Source organism: Tamandua tetradactyla, chromosome 5, assembly GCF_023851605.1.
Source record: "Tamandua tetradactyla isolate mTamTet1 chromosome 5, mTamTet1.pri, whole genome shotgun sequence".
NCBI classification, from domain to species: domain Eukaryota; kingdom Metazoa; phylum Chordata; class Mammalia; order Pilosa; family Myrmecophagidae; genus Tamandua; species Tamandua tetradactyla.
Genome location: NC_135331.1, coordinates 116,209,816 through 116,231,558, shown reverse-complemented (window position 1 = coordinate 116,231,558; position 21,743 = coordinate 116,209,816). Strand labels below are relative to the sequence as shown.

At 35.8% G+C, this 21,743-nt stretch overlaps 1 protein-coding gene across 3 annotated transcripts in view; it reads left to right on the top strand.

The window, feature by feature from the left end:
* Positions 1–18,240, top strand: part of RAB23 (RAB23, member RAS oncogene family) — a 42,527-nt gene extending 24,287 nt beyond the window's left edge. For all 3 annotated transcript variants that reach the window (XM_077162161.1, XM_077162160.1, XM_077162162.1), the window contains exons 4-7: positions 9,605–9,761; positions 11,292–11,374; positions 12,258–12,350; positions 14,439–18,240. In XM_077162161.1, coding sequence (XP_077018276.1) covers positions 9,605–9,761; positions 11,292–11,374; positions 12,258–12,350; positions 14,439–14,578 — 473 coding nt within the window. In that variant the 3' untranslated portion in view covers positions 14,579–18,240. The remainder of the gene's footprint in view (positions 1–9,604; positions 9,762–11,291; positions 11,375–12,257; positions 12,351–14,438) is intronic.
* The last annotated feature ends 3,503 nt before the right edge of the window (positions 18,241–21,743 follow it).

Genomic DNA, 21,743 nt, shown 5'->3' with positions numbered 1-21,743 from the left:
GCTTGTGTTCTGTTCTCGTCTTTGCAGACTTCAGTTTGTGTGCCTGGATATGCATGGGGGTCTAATTCACTCCTCTGAGTTCCTTTATATTCTGTGTCCCCTGTGGAAGGGACCCAGGCTGCTACCTTTGGAGAACTCTGAAGCTCCATGGGACCAATTGAAGAGGAGGGAAGAAGACTGGTCTGCTGGGACAGATGTTTCATACCCAATAGTTTTCTCTTTCTTTGACTCATTTTTTATGGAGTCCTTCTCCAGTCTCCACTGTCTCCAGTGTTCTAAGCAAGTGGCATTTGTTCTTATATTCCTCAATCTCTGAGGAGGATTTTTCAGGGGATGACTTACATTACCATGTTGATGATATCACTCCAGGAATTATCTGCTGCTTATTTTTAATCTTAGATATTATCGCCATAATGGGATAGTTGATAGTTAAAATACTGTCAGTTAGTATGGTATGGGAATAATGCAAACAGGGTAAAAAAAATAAAAATTTTTTTCCTCTTCTACTTTGTGTATATATATATTTACTCTTGGCACTGGTTTTCAAACAGTATTGGTTAGGATTACTGGTATTGTATTAATAAAATAATACAAATTTTTTAAAAATATTGAATGTGAAAATTAGGATTTTTTTCCACGTACATTTTTCTTAAATCTGTGCTGAAAGCAATTAAGAAGCAAATGAAAAACAGTAAGAACTTGAGAACAGCCTATCATTCCTATAAAGTTTACCAATTTCTCTAGCTCTTACAATAGAATTAAATATATCAGTATTTTGTTTTGTTTCAGAAAGATCATGTATAATTTTTTTAAAATTTATTTATTAATTAAAAATTAAGAAACTAAATGGAACATCAACATATATAATCAGTAATTCACAATATCATCACTTAGTTGCATATTCATCATTTCTTAGAACATTTGCATTAATTCAGAAAAAGAAAAACACAAAAGAAAAGAAATAAAATGAACACAGGAAAGAAAAAAAGAAAACAGATTATACCTACCATACCCCTTACCCCTCGGTTTCATTGATCACTAGCATTTCAAACTAAATTTATTTTAGCATTTGTTCCCCCTATTATTTATTTTTATTCCATATGTTCTACTCCTTTGTTGACAAGGTAGATAAAAGGAGCATCAGACACAAGGTTTTCACAATCACACAGTCACATTGTGACAGCTATATCATTATTCAATCATCCTCAAGAAACATGGCTACTGGAACACAGCTCTACATATTCAGGCAGTTCCCTCCAGCCTCTCCATTACGTCTTGAATAACAAGATGATATCTACTTGATGCATAAGAATAACCTCCAGGGTAACTTCTCGACTCTGTCTGAAATCTCTCAGCCATTGACACTTTATCTCATTTCACTCTTCCCCCTTTTGGTCGAGAAGGTTTTCTCAATCCCTTGATGCTAAGTCTCAGCTCATTCTAGGGTTTTTCTCAATCCCTTGATGCTGAGTCTCAGCTCATTCCAGGATCTCTGTCCCACGTTGCCAGGAAGGTCCACACCCCTGGGAGTCATGTCCCACGCAGAGAGGGGGAGGGTGGTGAGAATGCTCGTCGTGTTGGCTGGAAGGAGAGACCACATCTGAGCAACAGAAGAGGCTCTCTTGGGAGTGACTCTTAGGCCTAAATTTTAAGTAGGCTTGACCTATCCTTTGTGGGGTTAAGTTTCATATGAACAAATCCCAAGACTGGGGGCTCTGCCTATAGCTTTGATTGTCCACACTGCTTGTGAGAATATCAATAATTCAACTTGGAGAAGTTGAATTTCTCCCCATTCTCACCATTCCCTGAAGGGGGCTTTGCAAATACTTTTCTAGTCACTGATCAAATCACTCTGGGATTCATCGGGGCATCACTCTGGACAAACCAACAAAATCTCATGTCCTACCTGAGATTCCAAGTACTTATGGTGTTCAATCAAACTATCTACATAAGTTATATTAGGAAATGCACTAGTCAAAATATAAATTTTCTAACAAATAAACATGTTTTGCTTCAGTCTCACACATAAGGTGACATTTTAAAATATTAATTACCATCTATTTTCAGTACCCTGCAATAATGACATTCCTTTGTTCTTCCTCATGCAAAAACATTTTTAAAATTTGTACATTGTACATTTCACTATTATTATATACTCTAGGCATTCCTAGATTATACCATCTCGATCTTTAACATCTGTCTTTCTTTCTGATTTCATTTATGTCCCCAGCCCTCCTCCCTCTATCATTCTCACATGCAGCTTCATTCAGTGTGTTAACATAATTGTATTAGTTAGGTAGTATTGTGCTGTCCATTTCTGAGTTTTTGTATCCAGTCCTGTTGCACAGTCTGTATTGCTTCAGCTCCAGTTACCCAATATCTTACCCTAATTCTATCTCCTGATGGTCTCTGTTACCAACAAAATATTCAAAGTTTATTCACTAATGTCACTTCATATCAATGAGACCATACAGTATTTGTCCTTTAGTTTTTGGCTAGTCGCACTCAGAATAATGTTCTCAGGGTCCATCCGTGTTGTTACATACTTCATAAGTTTATTCTGTCTTAAAGCTGCATAGTATTCCATCGTATGTATATACCACAGTTTGTTTAGCAACTCGTCTGTTGATGGACATTTTGCCTGTTTCCATCTCTTTGCGATTGTAAATAATGCTGCTATAAACATTGGTGTGCAAATGTCCGTTTGTGTCTCTGCCCTTATGTCCTCTGAGTAGATACCTAGCAATAGTATTGCTGGGTCATATGGCAATTCTATATTCAGCTTTTTGAGGAATTGCCAAACTGCCTTCAGCAGTGTTTGCACCATTTGACATTCCCCCCAACAGTGAATAAGTGTGCCTCTTTCTCCACATCCTCTCCTGCACCTGTCATTTTCTGATTTGTTGATAATGGCCATTCTGCTGGGTGTGAGGTGATACCTCATTGTGGTTTTGATTTGCATTTCTCTAATGGCCAGGGACGTTGAACATCTCTTCATGTGCCTTTTGGCCATTTGTATTTCCTCTTCTGAGAGTTGTCTGTTCAAGTCTTTCTCCCATTTTGTAATTAGATTGGCTGTCTTTTTGTTGTTGAGTTGAACAATCTCTTTATAAATTCTGGATACTAGACCTTTATCTGATACATCGTTTTCAAATATTGTCTCCCATTGTGTAGGCTGTCTTTTTTACTTTCTTGATGAAGTTCTTTGGTGCACAAAAGTGTTTAATTTTGAGTAGTTCCCATTTCTTTCTTTCTTTCTTAAGTGCTCTTGCTTTGGGTATAAGGTCTATAAAACCACCTCCAATTATAAGATTTATAAGATATTTCCCTACATTTTCTTCTAACTGTTTTATGTTCTTAGACCTAATGTTTAGATCTTTGATCCATTTTGAGTTAACTTTTGTATGGAGTGTGAGATATGGGTCTTCTTTCCTTCTTTTGCATATGGATATCCAGTTCTCTAGGCACCATTTATTGAAGAGACTGTCTGTCCCAGGTGAGTTGGCTTGACTGCCTTATCAAAGATCAATTGTTCATAGATGAGAGGGTCTATATCTGAACACTCTATTCAATTCCATTGGTCAGTATATCTATCTTTATGCCAGTACCATGCTGTTTTGACCACTGTGGCTTCATAATATGCCTTAAAGTCAGGCAGCGTGAGACCTCCAGCTTCCTTTTTTTCCCTCATGATACTTTTAGCAATTCGGGGCACCCTGCCCTTCCAGATAAATTTGCTTATTGGTTTTTCTATTTCTGAAAAGTAAGTTGTTGGGATTTTGACTGGTATTGCATTGAATCTGTAAATCAATTTAGGTACAGTTGACGTCTTAACTATATTTAGCCTCCCAATCCATGAACACAGTATGCCCTTCCATCTATTTAGGTCTTCTGTGATTTCTTTTAACAGTTTTTTGTACTTTTCTTTGTATAGGTCTTTTGTCTTTTCAGTTATATTTATTCCTAAATATTTTATTCTTTTAGTTGCAGTTGTAAATGGAATTCGTTTCTTGATTTCCCCCTCAGATTGTTCATTACTAGTGTATAGAAACACTACAGATTTTTGGGTGTTGATCTTGTAACCTCCCACTTTGCTGTACTCGTTTATTAGCTGTAGTAGTTTTGCTGTGAATTTTTCAGGGTTTTCAACATATAGTATCATATCATCTGCAAACAGTGATAGTTTTACTTCTTCCTTTCCAATTTTGATGCCTTGTATTTCTTTTTGTTCTCTAATTGCTCTGGCTAGAACTTCCAACACAGTGTTGAATAACAGTGGTGATAGTGGACATCCTTGTCTTGTTCTTGATTTTAGGGGGAAAGTTTTCAGTTTTTCCCCATTGGGGATGATACTAGCTGTGGGTTTTTCATATATTCCTTTTATCATTTTAAGGAAATTCCCTTGTGTTCCTGTCCTTTGAAGTGTGTTCAGCAGGAAAGGATGTTGAATTTTGTCAGATGCCTTCTGTGCATCAGTTGAGATGATCATGTGATTTTTCTGCTTTGATTTGTTGATGTGGTATATTACATTAATTGATTTTCTTATGTTGAACCATCTTTGCATACCTGGGATGAATCCTACTTGGTCATCATGTATAATTCTTTTAATGTGTTGCTGGATTTGATTTGCTAGAATTTTGTTGAGGATTTTTTGCATCTATATTCATTAGAGAGATTGGTCTGTAGTTTCCTTTTTTTGTAATATCTTTGCCTGGTTTTGGTATGAGGGTGATGTTGGCTTCATAGAATGAATTAGGTAGCTTTCCCTCCACTTCAATTTTTTTGAAGAGTTTGAGCAGGATTGGTACTAATTCTTTCTGGAATGTTTGATAGAATTCACATGTGAAGCCGTCTGGTCCTGGACTTTTCTTTTTGGGAAGCTCTTTAATGACTGATTCAGTTTCTTTACTTGTGATTGGCTTGTTGAGGTCATCTATTTCTTCGCAAGTCAAAGTTGGTTGTTCATGCCTTTCTAGGAAGTTGTCCATTTCATCTACATTGTTGTATTTATTAGCATAAAGTTGTTCATAGTATCCTGTTATTACCTCCTTTATTTTTGTGGGGTCAGTGGTTATGTCTCCTCTTCCATTTCTGATCTTATTTATTTGCATCCTCTCTCTTCTTCTTTTTGTCAGTCTTGCTAAGGGCCCATCAATCTTACTGATTTTCTCATAGAACCAGCTTCTTGTTTTGTTGATTTTCTCAATTGTTTTCATGTTCTCAATTTCATTTATTTCTGCTCTAATCTTTGTTATTTCTTTCCTTTTGCTTGCTTTGGGGTTAGTTTGCTGTTCTTTCTCCAGTTCTTCCAAGTGGACAGTTAATTCCTCAATTTTTCCCTTTCTTCTTTTTTGATATAGGCATTTAGGGTAATAAATTTCCCTCTTAGCACTGCCTTTGCTGCATCCCATAAGTTTTGATATGTTGTGTTTTCATTTTCATTTGCCTCGAGATATTTACTTATTTCTCTTGTGATTTCTTCCTTGACTCACTGGTTGTTTAAGAGTGTGTTGTTGAGCCTCCACATATTTGTGAATTTTCTGGCGCTCTGCCTATTATTGATTTCCAACTTCATTCCTTTATGATCCGAGAAAGTGTTGTGTATGATTTCAATCTTTTTAAACTTGTTGAGACTTGCTTTGTGACCCAGCATATGGTCTATCTTTGAGGATGGTCCATGAGCATTTGAGAAAAATGTGTATCCTGTTGTTGTGGGGTGTAAGGTTATAAATGTGTTAAGTCTAGCTCATTTATTGTAATATTCAAATTCTCTCTTTCTTTATTGATCCTCTGTCTAGACGTTCTGTCCATTGATGAGATTGGTGAATTGAAGTCTCCAACTATTATGGTAAATGTGTCTATTTCCCTTTTCAGTGTTTGCAGTGTTTGCCACACATATTTTGGGGCATTCTGGTTCGGTTCATAAATATTTATGATTGTTATGTCTTCTTGTTGAATTGTTCCTTTATTAGTAGATAGTATCCTTCTTTGTCTCTTTTAACTGTTTTACATTTGAAGTCTGATTTGTTGGATATTAGTATAGCTACTCCTGCCCTCTTCTGGATTTTATTTGCATGAAATATCTTTTCCCAACCTTTCACTTTCAACCTATGTTTATCTTTGGGTCTAAGATGTGTTTCCTGTAGACAGCATATAGAAGGATCCTGTTTTTTAATCCATTCTGCCAGTCTATGTCTTTTGATTGGGGAGTTCAATCCATTAACATTTAGTGTTATTACTATACGGGTAGTACTTTCTTTACCATTTTGCCTTTTGGATTTTACATGCCATATCTAATTTTCCTTCTTCTGTACTCTTCTCCACACCTCTTTCTTTTGTGTTTTCGTATCTGTCTGTAGTGCTCCCTTTAGTATTTCTTATAGAGCTGGTCTCTTGGTCACAAATTCTCTCAGTGATGTTTTGTCTGAAAATGTTTTAATTTCTCCCTCATTTTTGAAGGACAGTTTTGTTGGGTATAGAATTCTTGGTTGGCATTTTTTCTCTTTTAGTAATTTAAATATATCATCCCACTGTCTTTTTGCCTCCATGGTTTCTGCTGAGAAATCTACACATCGTCTTATTGGGTTTCCCTTGTATGTGATGGATTGCTTTTCTCTTGCTGCTTTCAAGATCTTCTCTTTCTCTTTGACCTCTGACATTCTGACTAGTAAGTGTCTTGGAGAACGTCTAGTTGGATCCGTTCTCTTTGGGGTACACTGCACTTCTTGGATTTGTAATTTTAGGTCTTTCATAACAGTTGGGTAATTTTCAGTGATAATTTCTTCCATTAGTTTTTCTCCTCCTTTTCCCTTCTCTTCTCCTTCCGGGACACCCACAACACGTATAGTTGTGCGCTTCATGTTATCATTCAGTTCCCTGAGTCCCTTCTCATATTTTTCCATTTTTTTCCCTATAGTTTCTGTATCTTGTCGGATTTCAGAGGTTCCATCCTCCAGTTCACTAATACTAACCTCTGTCTCTTGAAATCTACCATTGTAGGTTTCCATTGTTTTTTTCATTCCTTCTACTGTACCTTTCATTCCCATAAGTTCTATGATTTGTTTTTTCAGACTTTCCATTTCTTCTTTTTGTTCATTCCTTGCCTTCCTCATATCCTCCCTCAATTCATTGATTTGGTTTTTAAGGAAGTTTTCCATGTCTGTTCGTATATTCTGAATTAATTGTTTCAGCTTCCGTATCTTATTTGAACTATTGGTTTGTTCCTTTGACTGGGCCATGTCTTCAATTTTCCTGGTGTGATTTGTTTTTTTTTTGCTGGCGTCTAGACATTTGATTACCTTAATTAGTTCATTCTGGGGATTGCTTTCACTTCTTTTACCTAGGGTTTTCTTGCTAGATGAGTTTGTTGTCTATCTGTTCTTTGACCTTCAGTTCAGCTTTTTCTGGACCTCTAGCTTAGGTTTTGTTTAACAGAGGGTAATTTTTCAGTTCTTGTTTTCTTGTTTCTTACCCTGTTTCTATGGTGCCTTTTCCCTCCCCACCCTTAGGAGGGTCTACATAGGTATTATAGACTCCAGCCGGGTTTTCCCGGACTAAACTGGCCTCCTATGAAGGGGAAGGAGTCACCTGCATCAGTTTTCCCTGAGAGTGAGACCCAGCAGTTTAAAAGACTTTCCTGTGAAGTCTCTGGGCTCTCTTTTTCTTATCCTGCCCAGTATGTGGCGCTTGTCTGCCTGTGGTTCCCACCAGCAAAAGATGTTCGGCACCTTTAACTTTGGAAGACTCTCCCTGCTGGGGGCGTGGTGGAGATAGAGGAGAGGTTGTAGGCTGGTTTTAATGGCTTCAAATTGCCAAGCCCTGGGGTTTGAATTCCTTGAGGGAGGGATTCCACCTGAGTTGGGCTTCACCCCTCCCCTGGGTAACGCACAGGTGGGAGACAGCCCTGAAAGCAGCCCGTTTTCTGCCTATGCCTGGGGCGGTTGCAGCCTGAGAAGTCCCACCGCTGAATCCAGAGGCAGCCAAGCCTCCATAGAAGCACAGCCACAAAAACCTCCATTTCCTCCCCTCTCCTCTTTTTTCATTAACCCCACGAGCGACCTCCGCCTTGACCAGGTTTACCTGAGCTGGTTGCCTATTTTTAGTAGTCAGAATTTGTTCATTAATGCCACAATTGGTGTTTGGTTGGACTCAGTCCCTGCTGCTGTTAGAGTCTCTTTCCTTTCCCTCTGGGAAGCAGCCTGTTGGGGAGGGGCGCCAGCCACCACAGCTAGGGGAACTCACGGTTCTGGGGAGGCTCGCAACCAGTCCAGCTGGTACAGATTGGGGTACGCTTTGTGTCCGGGCACTGACGTGGCTCTGGGAGCTGTTCTGTACTGCTTCTGGTTATTTAGTAGTTGTTCTGGAGGACAAACTAAAACCTGCACATTGCTAAGCTGCCATCTTGGCCACACCCCCGTGTATATGATTTTGAGGATACTTTGACACTTGTAGAAATTTGAGGACCACTCTTCTTGATAAAAATTGATTTTTTGAATTAGAACATAGTAAGGTGCGAAGCCTAAGAGTTGCTTCCAGGAAGCCTCTTGTTGCTCACACGTGGCCTGTCTCTCTCGAGGCCCAACTCTATAAGGAGGATTGTTGCCCTCCCCACTATGTGGTACAAGCTGTTCAGGGATGAAAGTCTCCATGACGGCATGGGGCATGACTTCTGGGGTTGAGTTTGGCCTTGGCACCATGGGATTAGCAATGTCTTCCTGACCAAAAAGGGGAAAAGAAGTATAATAAAATAAGGCATGAGTGACCAAGAGAGATCAGATGGAGTCAAGAGGCTGTTCTGGAGACTGCTCTTATGCAACTTCAGTTAGATAGTGCTAATTGCCATGGTTTGCTAAACCCCAACCAATATCACCCCTCTTGACTCTTAAGAACACCTAGGGCTTGAACTGAGACTCAGTGAAGGTTTCATGCACTAAGTTTGCCTTCCTGGAACATCTAATTCCCAGAGGGTTCCTAAGTCAGATAAATCCTGAAACTCAGAAGGACTAGCCTCTCCAGGATTATCGATTAATTACATCCCCCTCATCTTTAGTGTGGACACCCCTTCTCAACATGAAATAGGCATCGCCCAACCCCTTCTATAGATTGGGTGAAGGATTGAAAGGGAAGGAGGAGATAAAACAGAGAAAATGGGATTCAACAAATGAGTATGACTTTGAGTTACTATATTAGTATTCCTTCTGGCCTCTAGTGTTTTGGAGCAGCTAGAAGGAAAAATCTGAGATGATGGAATGGTAGCCCATGACATTCTGGAATCTGTTCTTTAACTATTTGTTCAAGTGTGCTTTGAAAATTATTGGTATTTTCTTTCTTTGCCTATTATATATGTTATATTATACAATAAAAACACATTTAAAGAGAAAAGAAAATAGTATGTGTTGGAAAAAAATATATTTTTTATTTGGTGCATAGGCCAGGAATCAAATCTGGGTCTTCTGCATGGATGTGTTGAAAAATAACACTCCAAAGATTATTTCAGCATTTATTTATGCTACATAAAAATCATTTTGAATAGATAAAAGTTGCTCCCACTCCACATAGAATTGCTTCGTTAATATAAGTAACAGGTTCATTTTTGTCCTTATAGGAGCCCAGACTTGCGTGCTTGTGTTTTCTACCACTGACAGAGAATCTTTTGAAGCAATTCCCAGTTGGAGAGAGAAAGTAGTAGCTGAAGTTGGAGATATACCCACTGTTCTTGTGCAAAACAAGATTGATCTTTTGGATGATTCATGTATAAAGAAGTAAGATGGCTACTTTTCTTTTGGATAGGAGGAGGCAATAATCCTACAAAATGTTAAAACAGTTTACATTTTGTTTCCTAGACTTAAAAAACTTAGGAAAGGTTTTTATAAAGACCACGTAATACTTAACATTTCTTTGAGCTTAAACCCATTGAATTGGGTTTAAAAAAAAAAATCACATTGAATTTATAAGTAGAGAAAGTTAAGAGAGTCTATTTTGAACATCCTTTTAGGATTCCATTCTTGGGTCCTTGTACCACAAATCCAGTTTTTCATGTTAATTGAAACTTAGACATAGTAATAATGTTAGGAAAAACATTCCTAGAAATTTTTAATGCCCAGAATAATTAGCTGTCCTACATTGATGAATTTAAATAGATAAAAAATTCAGATTCATATTGTTTTGTATATTCAGAAGTGCTATGCTCAAATTTGTGAATTTAATTTAAATTAGCATATCATTTGTCTATAAATATTTACTTACTGCATTATTCATGTTTTTGCTAGCTTTGAAAGTCTTTGCTCAGTTTTTACCTGAATTTTTTGTGCATTGCATTAGTTATTCATTGCTATATAACAGATTAAAACAGATTACCTTGAACATTTTTATTGTACTGTTTCTTTGGGTCAGAAATTTGAAAGTTGCTTAAATGGGTGTTTTTGACTCAGAGTTTTTCATGAGGTTGCAGTCAAGATGTCAGCTGGTATTCACATAAAAACTTGACTGGGACTGGGGGATGCACTTTTGAGATGACTCATCTACTTGGCTGTTGGCAGGAGGCCTCAGCTCTTCACCATATGGGCCTGTCCTTAAGTACTGCTTGAGTGTTTTCATGATAACGGCAGCTGGCTTTTTACAGAGTTGTTGATCCAAGAAAAAGCAAGGCAGAAGCCATAAAGTCTTACGTTTCCTAGCCTCAGCAGTCCCATACAGTTACTTGTACAACAAACCGGATACAGTGGGGAAGGGGGCTACACAAGGACATGAAGGCCACTCTGTGCCCGTTGAGAGCACAGTCGGTACAATAAAACTAAAATTAGGAGTCCACTCTTATAGACATGACTAGTCATTAATATACTGACCAGCTTTTGGTAACAAAGTAGTTTCATGGCCAGTAATAAAATAAGTACTACAATATAAGATTTTCAGAGTATAATTAAAAACAAATATTCTTAAAGCAGGAGAGAATTGATTAAAGTATTATGTAAAGAAAAGTAATAATCAACCCATTTTAGGGCTCGAGATTAGTGACTTCATAGAAAAGTGTTCTGTTTGCAGATGCCACATAATGGCTGGTGAAGAGTGAAAATCCCAATTGAGCACTCAGTGAAAATATAGCTTTCAACTGGTTTTATTTGACTGGTTGTCAATATCAAGGCTCTTTAAAAATAAACATGAAAAACTTCTGGGTGTTTTGATTCCCCCGTCCACTGGCATTCTGTAAATATAATAACAGTGATTTTTTTTTAAAAAAGAGCTATCAGAAATTACTTTTATAAGCTTTTTTTTCCTCCTAAATTGATGTGCAGTGAAGAAGCTGAGGCACTGGCAAAAAGGTTAAAGTTAAGATTCTACAGAACATCAGTGAAAGAGGATCTAAATGTAAATGAAGGTAAATTGCTCTTTTAAAAAATTATTGCAACAGAAGGTTTATGTTATTCTTCTTATACGTTTTCTATTGTGTTTATAAATTATATTTGTGATGAGAACAAAATTTTCTCTGTCACCTATCAGTAAGTAAGATTTGAAGGCATGCTTGTGTCTTTATATTAAGGTACTTAATGTCTTTAAATACTTATTACTCTTATAACAAAACTTTGGTATTCTTTAGTGTTTTTGTTTAAGAAACGTACTTTTAAAAAAATCTAAGCTATTTATGTGTGCATGTGTGTGCATGTGTGGTTTTAATGTGTACTTTTTAAAAAGTCTTCTGTGTTTCAAATCACTTCATTTCTCTAGGAACAGATATTTCCCTAGGTAGTGATGACCTTACTTCATTTAATATTTCCCAGTTTAAAAAAGTGAGATTAGAGAAAGATGATAGCTATTTTTCTGACTCCAGAAATGACACTTATATTAATAGATCGCAGCTCAGTTATTACCCTAATCTGTATTCTAATAGTATGCTTCACGTGAAGAAAGGAGCATCATTCCAAGTCTGAGCCAGGTTAACATTGCTAAGTATTAATCACTTTCAGTAGTTTTCACTAAAAAGCCAATGACTCAAGTATTATTTCTTTACTAATAAAATACCACTATACATTTACTGGTATTATCATTGTGCTTTTCAGGTACTGCTCAAATTATTTTTTTAAAAATATTTTTATTGATAATCAAATAATTTTTAAAAGTTGAACTTCTGACTAGAGTGTGTTCTGGTTCTAATTTAAATTCACATTTGTTTATTAAGTATGAATATTGTAATGATGTCAAATAACAGACTTTATATGCTTAATCATATTGGCCTGGTGTGTTGTGTGTTACTTTTATTCTAGTTTTTAAATATTTGGCTGAAAAATATCTTCAAAAACTTAAACAACAAATAGCTGAAGACCCAGAACTAATGCATTCAAGTAGTAACAAAATTGGTAAGTACCCAGCAAATTTTAGCCTATGTTTACCTGGTAAATTTATCTTTCATTTGTTATTATATTTGCTGTTTCCAATAATATACTCATTTCTTTAAAAAATGTGATTATAAGTATTAGATCACTAATATTAAACTTAGGACTACCCGGTCTCTTGTCAAAAGGCATATTAAAAAAAAGTTTATTACTATTGAATTCTTTAAATCCATTTGATATATTAAAGACAGGAGAAATTTTACAGACTTTTTATAGAAATATGCCTTTTATATAAAGGAGCTTTCTAACACTTGTTCTTCTGATTCTATACTTGGCAATGTCTCTTACCTTTTCCATCTCCTAACATCTTACTCATTACCTTATACTGAATTTTTTAATTTAATGCTAAAATGTTAGCAAAAATTTAGCATTCCCTGAATAGGTATGTTGTCTTCTCTTTGACAGTGAGAAGAGACTGATCACTTCTCTTTGTTTTGCTTTGGCTTAAGAAAGATGAGAGACAAGTTTGCTGGTTCCGAAGCAGCTGCATAGTCTACTGAAGACTTCATTTCTGTATTCCACGCCTTCTCTCATTACATATACATAAACACACACATAATTTTCTTGATCTGTTTTAATTTACATTTTCCTTTGGTTCTGGCTTTTTTCTTCTTTTGCCATTTTTATTGCATATGTTCCTCTGGACAGATACCTCAAATGCTTTCTTAAACAAGGTAGGACATTTGCAGTAAACTTCCAACTGGCCTAGTCTCCTTGCTCCCACTTTTGTCTTCCAGTCCACTATTAAAACCCTTTGATAGGTTCTCATTATGGAACAAATTAAATGTGGATTCACTGCAGCATTTGAAGACAGTTTCACTCAGGCTACCTGTGCAGCCTCATATCCCACTAGTCTATATGTACCCTCTTGAACATATGTACCCTCTTTCCTCAGCATGCCCAGGACTTTCTTACCTCTTCTCCTTTGCTTATTTTGATTCTTCCATCAAGAATGGCCTCCCTTTCCTATCTTCTTTTAAAGAACTCTTCATTCCTCAAAGACTATCTGGAAAGCTCTCCCAGCTATGTCTTTGGGAGAATCCACATCCACCATGCTTTTCTCTTAAAAGAACAGGGATCCAAGTCCAGGGAATGCAAGGTATCTAGTTCTACCCTCTTCATGTAGTTTTTCCTTTCTTATGAATTAGATGTAATGGGTCCTTCCTTTGAACCATCCATAGGATCTTGTACCACTTTTTTTTTTTTTAAACATGGGTAGGCACCGGGAAATGAACCCGGGTCTCATTCTGCCAGAGCCACCATCGCACCACCCTGTTGTGCCACTTTTACTGACACTTAGTATGTAGTGTCTTTACAGCCTCACCTGTTTGTATTCCATCTCATGTCACATAATAAATTGTAAACTTCTTGTCAGTAGGAATTGGTCTTGGTCATCTTTGTATCTCTGATACCATCTTACCTAGACTTTTGTGTACCATGGATGCTAACTAGTTCATAAACTAAACATTACATTTTGTAATCACAGTTTAACATAGAAACTATAGTCATTAAAAAGTTGTCTTCAATTCATCCCTTTTATCTACTCATCACTTTATCTGTAAAAGACCACTTTTTTGTTGTTATAGCCTAAAAACAGGAAAATCTCTGTTACTATGAACTTGCACATATGCAGTGTTTTTCTTAACATAAAATCACACAAATACTGTTGTTGACCACAAATCAGGTATTCTTGATGTGTAGTTAATAAGTGAAGTTATTCAAATTGTTTATTGATTCAAAATTTCTAAAATATATTGTTAATGAAAAGATGCAGAACAGTGTATAGAGTATTCCACTATTTGGGTGGAAAAAATTATATATATTTTTGCCTGCATATGCATAAAATATCCTGGAAGAATACATAGGTAAACTGCTAATGTGCTTGCCTTGAAACCATGAATATTAGTGTTACTAGCTATTAAATGAAAACAAAAAGCTTAAAATTATGTCCTACTTGAAAGTATTAATGCTTTTTCTAAGAAGCTGGGTGCATAAGCTGCAATAGGTGTGTCAGTCTCTGTGTTTTAATCACTGGTTCCTTAATTTATACAGGTGTCTTTAACACTTCTGGCGGAAGTCACTCAGGTCAGAATTCAAGTATCCTTAATGGTGGAGATGTCATCAATCTTAGACCCAACAAACAGAGGACCAAGAAGAACAGAAATCCTTTTAGCAGCTGTAGCATCCCCTAAAACATTTTTAGAGAGGAAAAGAATTTAATTATATTGTGCAATTCAGTAAGAAATGCATTCAGCGCTCATGGTATGTTACAGGTCTTAGCAGACTTTGCACTTAATGGCTCTAATAGTTGACGGACTTAAATATTGCTCTGGCAATGTTTTTCAGAATGTATAGTTAGACCGCTGGTGGAAAAATTACTGCCCTGTGGACTTGTTTTAATTTTTTACATTAGACGAAGCTTTTCCTGTTTTTGAAGGAATCCTAGAAGAAATAACAAAAACAGGTTTTGCTGAATTTTAAAATGCTGGAAAAATAAATACAATTCCTAAATATTTTGGTAGATCTTAATGTTATGGGTCAAGGAAAGATAGCATTCTTTTTCTGAAATTGACTATCTAGCTTTTCTGAAAGATAATATTGAATCTGAGTACTTACCAAAATATAACAATGAAAGGTAAACACTAAATCTTGCCAGACGTCATTAGTGTGTACTTTTGGCAACATTACTTGTGCAATACCTGTATAATGTAGAGTGTGGAGGTATGCATGCAGATATTGGTACTGAAGGTATGTGCAGTATTTAAGGAGATTTAGATTCTAATTAATACATTCATAAAATCGTTTACACATTGTGTGTCTATTAAACGTTTTTATTTTCAAATGAGAAATTCCAGATATATATTTTGCAAAATGAGCTTAGATTTAAAAAGTGCTTTGTGCCAAAAATATCATACCTAATTTTTATAGTGCTTTACTGTCATTTATATTGTTTGTAATATCTTTTTTTGCACGGGCAGGCACTGAGAACAAACCCGGGTGTCCGGCATGACAGGCAAGAACTCTGCCTGCTGAGCCACCATGGCCTGCCCTGTAATATCTTTTAAAAGCAGTTTTCGTCTCTGACAGGGTAAACAAAAGAGGGGTATAGACATTTTAAAGGTGAGACTTGTTATAAAATCTGAGCAGTAGTTTTTTCTCTGTTCATTCGTAAGTGTGCGAGCTTGTGCTGTCATGAGGTTAGACAAGTTCTGAAGCAAATATGCAGCACATCTGCAGTTACTTGTTAGGTTCTGTGAAGTGCAGTGCTGTGTCCAGCACATTTTGCTGCTGATTGAGAACCCAATTTTGAATTTTCAAAATTATGCTAACAATTTTTTAAAAATGCATGAGAGGATCTCTTTTCCTAAACCAAATTATGAATTTTATAATGCCCTGCAAGTCTAAAACATTCCTTTATTTACACATTTTTGTATAGTATTTTAAGATTATCACTTAAAATTTTCTATAACCTTGGGTTTGTATGGCACTTTCTCAAGAGCTTTATCAGCACCAAATACAAAATAATTTAAGAAATGATTTTAATATGTAATCATGTGTCAGAGCATAAATTTTGTGATTTGAAATAGTGACTTTCTGATAATTGCATGAATTCTGTTAAAACTGATAATTTATTAATGGTTTGTTTTAACCTACAAATAATCCCTTTCAGTAGACTTGTTTTTTAAACAGGATTTCAACATGTGTAAAAATAACTTCTCTTGAAAAATATGAGCACCATAAAATCATTTTCCATTATTTGTACTAAATACAGAATGCTTTATGTATTCCTTTTGTATGCTCTATCTTGTTTTGCTTTTAAGTCTTCATCTGCACCACCCTCTTATCCTTGCCCAGAGTAATGTTGAGAACATGATAGAATTTTCTGGAATATCCTTGTTAAGTGATGAAGAATGTTTGCTTTTCAAAATATTGAAATGATATGGCATTATCTGTTTCACAGTAATATGTTTACTTTTATATCACCAGTTGTTAACACTCCCATTGCCAACAGTGGGATAGGTGTAGGGAAAAATTTGGTTCCTAACTTAACAGTGGACACCTGCTAATGACTTATTCCTCTTTCCTTTTCTGCTCTCTTGAAATACAGTCTCTTTTTATTTTTGCACAAAATGCATTTGCAACAAATAGTTTTAGTTTTCATTAGTAGAAAAATCACTCACGTTATATAATATGTTGTTCTATTTCATATAGCAATTTAAATGAATGTGGGTAAAGTTAGTTACTTTTCTTTATAAAAAAATGAAATCTCTGATAGTTCATTCCAGTTCCTCTAATATTTGTGACATAATTTTATGTATTTGTGTTTTTTTTTTTTTACAAGAGCCAAAGAGACCTTTGTACATGTTTGAGTTTTAATTTGCACTGCCATATATATATATATATATATATATTTTTTTTTTCACATGGGCAGGCACCAGGAATTGAACCCTGGTCTCTGGCATGGCAGACGAGAACTCTGCCATTGAGCCAATGTAGCCTGCCCTGCACTGCTATGTTTTAAACCTAACTGTAATTAATCATTTAAAATAATTAAGTAGACCTGAAGATTGGCTAATAAATGATTTCTCAATTAATTCTGAAGAGGTAAGGCTGGGCACTTGTGCCAGATCTTGCAACAAAACAACCCTGCAGTATTGTGCCTCCTGTCTGTGCTGTGTTATGTTCTAGGGCTTGTATCACTGACATTAAAATTTCTTTTCTCTGAGACTTTTACCTCCTCTTAATAACGTATACCTTTAATGAAACATCGATGCTAAAGCACAGCCTGTCCAAGATTCTTGGCCCTTATGCATTTGTGCTCTACTTTTTTTTACATTATGGCTAGTTTTTAGCCCATAGATATATAGCTGTGGGGTAATTGCCATATATCCGAGATCCTCTAGCATACCAGAATAGCCCACATACAGCAATATAGTTAAATGAAACCAGGTTAAATGGTTTCCTTTTTATCTGTCCCAAGTACATGTGTATTTTTTCAAAATAAAGTGAATCTACCAGAAAGATGAACATCCTCCTATATTGTGGAATGAAATAGTTAATTTTCAATAGTTGGCAATACAGTGCTTAGAAAGAACTTTGATTAATGTGTACTCTCCACTGTGCCTGTGATCTCTTCTGAAGATCTTTGAATGATGTATAGGCCTTAGGACTTAATGTCCCAACATAAAGTGTTGTATGAATTTAATGCAAGTTGTATTGTTAATTGTTAGCATCCTTTTAGAAACCTTTGACATAGTTACTGATAACCTGCTGAAATGCTGCCATTAATACGTCAGTAGGATAATTGTTTCTCTGAAAACAAAATGGACGTGATGAAAACATTCAGTTAATTATCACACAACTGCACATCATTTAATGAAGTAGATTTAGTGAGTTTGAACTATTAGTTACAAATATCATGGGTACTTGTCACTGTTTATGTTTTCACCTATAAAACATATAAGCCTATTGAATGTGTCAACTTACTTGCTAACTGTAAATGTTTAAGACCACAGTCAGCGCTGAACTATCCAGTCACCAAACTTTGAGGTAACTGGATAATTTGGCATAATCTTTTTTAGTCAGTGCTTCTTTTCTTCTCTCTGTTGAAATAGCTATAGTAGGATGATTGTGACTGGTCTTTTAAAAATAAAAACTCTGGATTAAAAGGAAAATGAACCCCCTTTATATTTTTGTTGCTAGTAAAAGCTTTTGTAAATTTGAATGGAAAACTGCTTGTATGTATTGCTGTTGGTTTAGCTTTATGCCTTCAAGCTTAAATATACTACTTGATAAAAATTTCATGAAAGATGAATTTCAATAATCAAAAAATAAATGCATTTCAAAGCTAGAATGGCGTGTGATATGTATGACCAATATGGAACCAAATGGTAAAAGATACACTGCTTAAAAAAAATGTGAATAACCTAAGAATATTTCATGTTTCAGATATTCTGCCAGTATTTAGCATACTCATTTTATTGACAGTGGATATTTAATGTGACTTAGCACTGTGGATTTGCCTTGGAAACTGTTTATAATTTTACCATCATTTTGCTTTAAAGAAAAGTCTGCTCTGTCTTGTTTTGAGGCTTTTGGTCCCATTTACTTTGTCTTGTGGTATAAAATAACTGTCTAGTTCAAAATTATTTAGCAACTGCTGTCTTTGTGTAAGGCATCAGGCTAAGCGCCTTGTATGTAGTATCGAAACACCTACCTGATTTTGCAGTTGGGGTGGGCAGGGACCTTGAGAGGTTAAATGGCTTGCCCCTGGGGCCCTCTGCTGGTAAGAGTGGGGCAAGCTTACCCCAGCAATATTGTGCCTCCTGTGTTTTGTTTTGTCATAAAGGTTCAGCCCTCTGAAGTGTATTATATTTGGTGATGTATTTATAGAACTCTCTGAGTGCTCAGTCAGTTTTCCAGTGCCAAGTTTTCAAATCTTTTCTGATACCCTTTGTCAAACTCCTCACAAACTGTACCCAACTTAAACTATATGGTCACCCCTGGAATATTGCGTATTAAAACTGCTACTACAGTTGGCCCACAGCAAACGTGTAAGTGGCTACCATAGTGATTTGAAAATTCATCATTCATGAAAGATGAATTTCAATAATCAAAAAATAAATGCATTTCAAAGCTAGAATGGTGTGTGATATATATTACCAATATGGAACCAAATAGTAAAAGATATACTGTTTTGAAAAGCCTGCTGTATCCAAGGAAAGCATGTTTGCTACAGTTTTAGTGGGTTTGAGGTGAATAGTTAAAAGACATGTTTGGTCCAGCTAAAGTTGTTTACTTAGTACATGATCGAAAACTCAAATGTGGTATTTGGTAGTGCTCCTGAGAAAGTCTGGAGAATTGTTACCTTTGATCCATTATCATTTTGGTTGGTGGCTGTATGAGCAGACACACACACACACACACACACACACACACACAACTAGAGAGTGACTAATCTCAAGCCCACTGGTGTCCTTGTTGCCTTTTCTTTTCCAAGTTTTTCAGCTCTTTCCTTTTACTTTTCATTTGTCTTTGAATATTTGTGGACAGTATTATATAAATACTGCAAATGTATCAGCACTTATCATAATCATTTGAAAGAGAGAAATATATATGGACGGATGTTTACTAGTTAACATTTTTACATATAATTTACCATTTGCTAAATCCTGACTTGGTTGCTTTTGCTATTTGTTACTTTCGTAATTTCCAATTTTAAAGTGTTGAAGCAGAACTCTCCAATTAGTTGACCACCTCTTAGGATGAATGCTAAGCATTATGAGTCAGGGCACGAGCTTCACTAATACATTGCATCCATTGCTGTGTCCCTGTGCATAACACATCCCTTGGCTAACGATATTTTATTAGAGAGGATGCCATTCACTTAAAATACAGTGTGAGTGGTGCCCCCTTGAGGGTACAACACTGTGGTATTAGGAGGGAAAGGCCTCTCCCTAGAATCTACTAGCTCACATTGTAGCTCTCCCCTTCCATCCCCTCTAAAAGCTTTAGGGATCTTTTTTTTTTTTAATGTCTGAGGTCCCTAAATTAAAATATCAGGAGTCTCAATTATGTATCTGCCAAACTCAACTGAGCAGACTTTTCACTCTCCCCTCAGTTGATGAACACTTGAGTGCTCTTCTATCAAATACTTTGCGAATCGTGTTGTCTTGAACACTTTAGGGAACAGGTTTCAAAGAGCCAGGGTAAGGAAGGGAAACCTCAACTGTTTTGGGAAGCCGTGTTAACGAGGGATGGCAGAGGAGCTATCCTAAAATTGTATGTTACGTTCTAGGAATGCCATGGAATTGGGATAAGGTTGTTTTGGAATATAGAAACATAGGACAAAGCATAACCTAAATTCCATTAAGTCTAAATCCAACTATTTTCTATATAAAAGATGGTAGTTTAAATGAGGGTAAAAATGTGATTTTTGGAAGTTTCATCATCTGAAAATTATACTGTCATTCTGTTCTTAAAGACACATGTAAAAAAAAAAACACATGTAACATATCAACACATTTGAGTCCCTGAACACATGTAACATGTCAACACATTTGAGTCCCTGCTTCTCTGAATATTCCTTGAACTGGAAGGAAGAAGGGCTGGAGACTTGCAGACCAGGAACCCTAAGCGGTTTAGAGAGGGTGGAAACAGTTCAAGTCTGCAATGAGAAATGGCATCAGTAAAACTCGGTTGCAAAAAATGGGGTAGGATGGGGAAACAATGTGAGGAATACAAACTTTAGGGAGGCAGAGCCAGACTAATCCTGGACCAATACAGAGTGAAGGGGAAGGAGTACGAAGGGAAGGATTCTGACAATACTTGGAATCTGAAGAAAACTTCAGAGTGTCCATTTCTTAATTTTCAAAAAGCTGGTAAAGAAAAAGAAAATCTTTATTCAACAGTGAACTTGATGACAGCAAATCTGCTGACAAACCAAGAGGCTTTGTAACATATAGCAGTGAGAATGTTTTCCTTGAAATGGGAAGGTTTAAATGAGGCTGGGCTGGTGCTGGCAACAAGCAGCCATGCGTGTTCTTAGATTAATTGCTCTTTATGAAGCAAGACTATATTGGCATTTTTGTCCAAAAGATAAAGCTCAGCAATTGTTTACATTGATAACAAGCATATATATATATATATATATATATAAAATCGATCTGGATGTGGATTTTTTTTAAGTATGAAGAATAAAATTCTACCTTCTAATGAATGCTGAGTTTAATGTATTTATTTTGAAGTAGTATTTTGGGAAGTTGTTGAACTTTTTATGTATCAATGCTGGTTACTCAGAACAGTTAAAGCTTTGCTTCATTTATCACAGATAAAAAGAATCAATATATTGGTCAACTTTATTAGTAAACAAATTCAAATTAAAGTAAGGTGTTTCATATCTATTGTTAGAAGAAATTTAATGCTCAATGTTGGAAAGATTTCAGTGAAATCAGTACATTTTAATCACTGAAGATAGAAAAAATTATTTCATATACAAAAATATTTGGAAATATGTATTAGGCCATGAAAATGTCATACTCTTTGCTTGACCAACTAAATCCCATTGGTGGGAATTTATACAAATAAAATTAAAAAAAAGAGAGAGAGCAAGCTCCATGTATATAATGATGCTGCAGTAACAGCAACAAACTGAAAACACCCTAAATGCCCAATAAAAGAGGAACAGGTAAGTAAATTATGGTATAGCTATACAGACTAGCCTACAGTTTTTTAGGTTGGCAGTTAAGCAGTTTTATAGCAGCACTTAAAAAAACTAAAAGGCAAGTTACAACATTGTATTTTTGTAATTAAAATTTTATAGAAATTATGCATTTGAAAAAAAAAGATAAAGTGAAT